Source organism: Hippocampus comes, unplaced genomic scaffold (genome assembly GCF_001891065.2).
Source record: "Hippocampus comes isolate QL1 unplaced genomic scaffold, H_comes_QL1_v1.1 scaffold111, whole genome shotgun sequence".
In the NCBI taxonomy this organism is placed as follows: domain Eukaryota; kingdom Metazoa; phylum Chordata; class Actinopteri; order Syngnathiformes; family Syngnathidae; genus Hippocampus; species Hippocampus comes.
The window spans coordinates 2072711-2076141 of record NW_017805698.1 but is presented as its reverse complement, the minus strand read 5'-3'; the positions used below and the strand labels follow the sequence as shown (position 1 = coordinate 2076141).

Sequence of the window (3431 nt, the reverse complement as noted above, 5' to 3'; positions counted from 1 at the left end):
GCGATTGAAATAGTGTAATCTGAGACGACATCATGAAACGAAACACGCAAACAAGAACATGGACATGGAGGGGGAACAACTTTTTTTTTCATTTTGTCCTTCTTGATGTCAGTCTACACCCTGCACCGAGCTGCCTGTGTGTGCCAGTACATTTTTCTGTATAATAATGTGATTCTCCAGTCAAATGTTGATGCATTTTGACAGGGAAAGAGGCAGATGAAAAGGCTTTGGATGAACACAGTGACGTGTTAACCTCAGATCTCTTCCTACACCGGCTGCAAGGCAGTCAAGGTCTTATGCTAATCCTGAGTCATTTGGGAACATTTCCAACTGAAGAACCACCTCTGGGTTTTATCCTGTGTCTAAAGCATTTGACTTGATGCAGGCACTTCACACCTTTTTACATGTAAAGAAATGGAAATGTACCTCCGTTGGTCGGTTGAAAGGAAGACCGACGTTGATGCACAGCAGCCATTTGTCGGCTCCATTCTTCTAAATATCTATTGTTGTCAGCTTCCTTTAGTCTGTAACTTGTACATCACTCACCAGTCACCGGTTTCAGTAAAAAAAATAAAAAATAAAAAAAAAACACTAAATAAATAAAAAAGGGGTGGGGTGTCAAGTCAACGTGTGCAACAGAACTGATTACTTCTAATATATAGGGTGAATACTGAATAAAGAATGTGCCTGACCCTTTGCATTCTCTGACTTTATAACCCATTTTGTGATGACAATAGTTGAGGGGTGAACAAAACTGTTGAACACGGTTAAATGGTTCAACACTTGTATACAAGCCCAGTGTCAATGGGGCCAAAATGAATGGGGTCAAAGAAGAAATGTGACGACACTTTTTTTTTCTCCTTTTCTTAAAGCGCCATGTGGGGTTTAATTATAAAGGAAGACTCTTAACGTTGGTAGGAGGACTGCTGAAGATAAAAGTGCACAGATGTTCTTGCAATTATAGGGTTCGCACGGCCCTCCTTCTGCTTTCCAGTTAGATCAGGTGGGGACATTTGTGTTGGGAGACCCCTTGGCTCCGCCCACCAACACACACAAACACACTCACGCACACACACACATTCACATGCACACGCGCGCACACACACACACACACACACACACACATCCCCCAACCCCTGGAGGCAACGAGAGCTGCTTGAGTGAAAACACACACCACACAATCATTATAAGAAGCATTGAATTTGTTTATTTTTAGGTAAAAAACAACATGCATTTACATTTTTTTTTAAAAAAAGGTTTAAAAAGCAGCATGCAATTTGTCTCCGTTACAAAACTTCCAGTGTGAATGACAATAATAAATAAAAAAGCTTTAAGATAATCACACAACTTAAGTGCGAACACACAAAACTCTTCAAACTATTTACAGTTTCCAGAAGGAGCTACATCCCTCACAATAAAGGAATTTGCTCAACCTAATATGACAACCTCACAGTTTTTACAAAAACAAATCCTGACTGGAAAGCACAAGGAAACAATTTGCTTTCGGGAAACAAACCTTACAAGGCAAACATTTTTTTTCTTTCTTTTTTTTTTTTTTTACAGCTGTACAAATTGTAGTATAATGTTGAATTAAAGCTGAGATTCAAGTGTCACGTTTTAGAGGTTCGGTCGAGTTAACTTGACAAAACACTTGAAGACTCTGACTCAGTCGACACTGATGAAATCTGCCCGCGCTTTTTTGTCATAAGAGTTGCTTTCTGACTTGATCTGCTGTTCAGAGTCAACGCGCTCCTGGCGGACTTTTTGAATTTAACTCCCAGGAAAGCATACAGGATGGGGTTAAGGCAGCAGTGGAAATATGCTAAGGCTTCGGTGATGCAGATCCACTTCTCCACTGCTTGTTCCAGGACACAGGAAGCAGTGAACACGTTGAGCATTATGAGGGTGTCCAGAAAGAGGCCCAGGCAATATGGAAGCCAGCAGGAGAAGAAGCACAGGATGAGGATGACTGTGGTCTTCAGGGCTTTCTTCTTCAACGCTTGACCCTTGGCGCCTTGGGACAGCTTGGCAATGATGATGCAATAGCAGATGAGAATGACCAGGCCGGGCAGCACGAAGCCCACGAGGATGTGCTGGAAGCGGAAAACCGCCCTCCACGTCAGGCTGTTCTCCTCGGGGTAAATGCGCTGGCAGACGATCCTGGAGTCGGCCATCTCCATGCTTTCGTTGATCATTAAGAAGACGTTCGACGAGGCCGTGTCGTGCGTTCTAGCGAACACCAGGTCGGGTACAGTGAGGATAGTGGCGGGTAGCCACACGCCCACATAGATGATTTTGCTTGCCAAAAGCTTCCTTGTGGCTTGGCTGTTAGTGGCCCTCACTACAGCCAGGTATCTGTCCAGGCTGATAAAGGCCAGGATGAGCACGCTGCTGTACAGGTTGACAGTGTAGATCATGTGCACAAAAACACAAAGGAAACTTCCAAAGTACCAGTTTTTGGCTGCGTCCACAGCCCAGAAGGGCAGCGTGAAGACAAGCAGCAGGTCAGCCACAGAGAGATGCAGCCTGTACTTATCTGTCATTGTTTTGACCTTTTTCTGGTAGCCCATCACAATGACTACTAATCCGTTGCCAATGACGCCAAGAACAATTATAATCCCAAAAATGGCTGGCAGGAAAGCCTTTTTAAAGTCATCGCTGAGAGCTCGGTTGCACGGCTCCTGAAAGTCCAGGTCGAAGTCTCCAGACTCCTCTGAGAAGTTGTCAGAAATGTTGATGGAAAAGTAGACATCCATACCAACCTAAATGAGTAAAAGCATGGTCAGATATGTGGCAATTTCCTGCGCCACGTGAAAGATACAAAAACAGCCATATTCTGAAATGTTGTCTTGATAAACTGGATACTTTTCTCTTGGTTTAATAATGTACTCAAACAGACAACGGCAATGTCATTAGAAACAGCAAATAGTCAACCAGAATCTTATTAAAAACGTAGCGAATACAATTTGTCACAAATAATTATTACTTGCAGAAAACCAATGACATTCTTCGCGATATTAAACAACAACAACAAAAAAAAACTCACCTCCGAGTTAAGAAACCAAGTTAATGAAACGTTAGGACAGCTACGTGTGTGCGCATCTGAACAGCGTGTTGTGAGTGGATGCACCACGCGCCTCAATAAATGCTGTGCCTGGGTGTCCCCCACCCGCACCCCTCCCCCAAAAGAGGCGGCACCCACTGTTCCAAAAACGACCGGACTTTATAAAGATTCCGCGCTCTGAAACTTCGGTCTCTTAAGCCCGCCTCATTTATCAAACACAAATATGCGTCGTATACTTTGCCCGTTTTGAATGCAGCATTTTTTTAACATTTCTTAACGTATCAGCACATATAGTAAGTACATCGTTCATACACTGGCACCAGAGGTTGCAAAATCACTCACACTCTGTACTTCAGAAGAAGTTTAG

At 43.4% G+C, this 3431-nt stretch overlaps 1 protein-coding gene across 1 annotated transcript; it reads right to left on the bottom strand.

Annotated features, from left to right (window-relative positions):
- Nucleotides 1-1251: 1251 nt before the first annotated feature.
- LOC109523409 (C-X-C chemokine receptor type 4) lies at nucleotides 1252-3166 on the bottom strand. Its single transcript, XM_019882550.1, has 2 exons — nucleotides 3047-3166; nucleotides 1252-2762 (listed from the first exon to the last, which is right to left on the bottom strand). Exon 2 carries the CDS (start codon nucleotides 2754-2756, stop codon nucleotides 1635-1637), a length of 1122 nt encoding a protein of 373 aa, XP_019738109.1. The 5' UTR covers nucleotides 2757-2762; nucleotides 3047-3166; the 3' UTR covers nucleotides 1252-1634.
- Nucleotides 3167-3431: the final 265 nt, after the last annotated feature.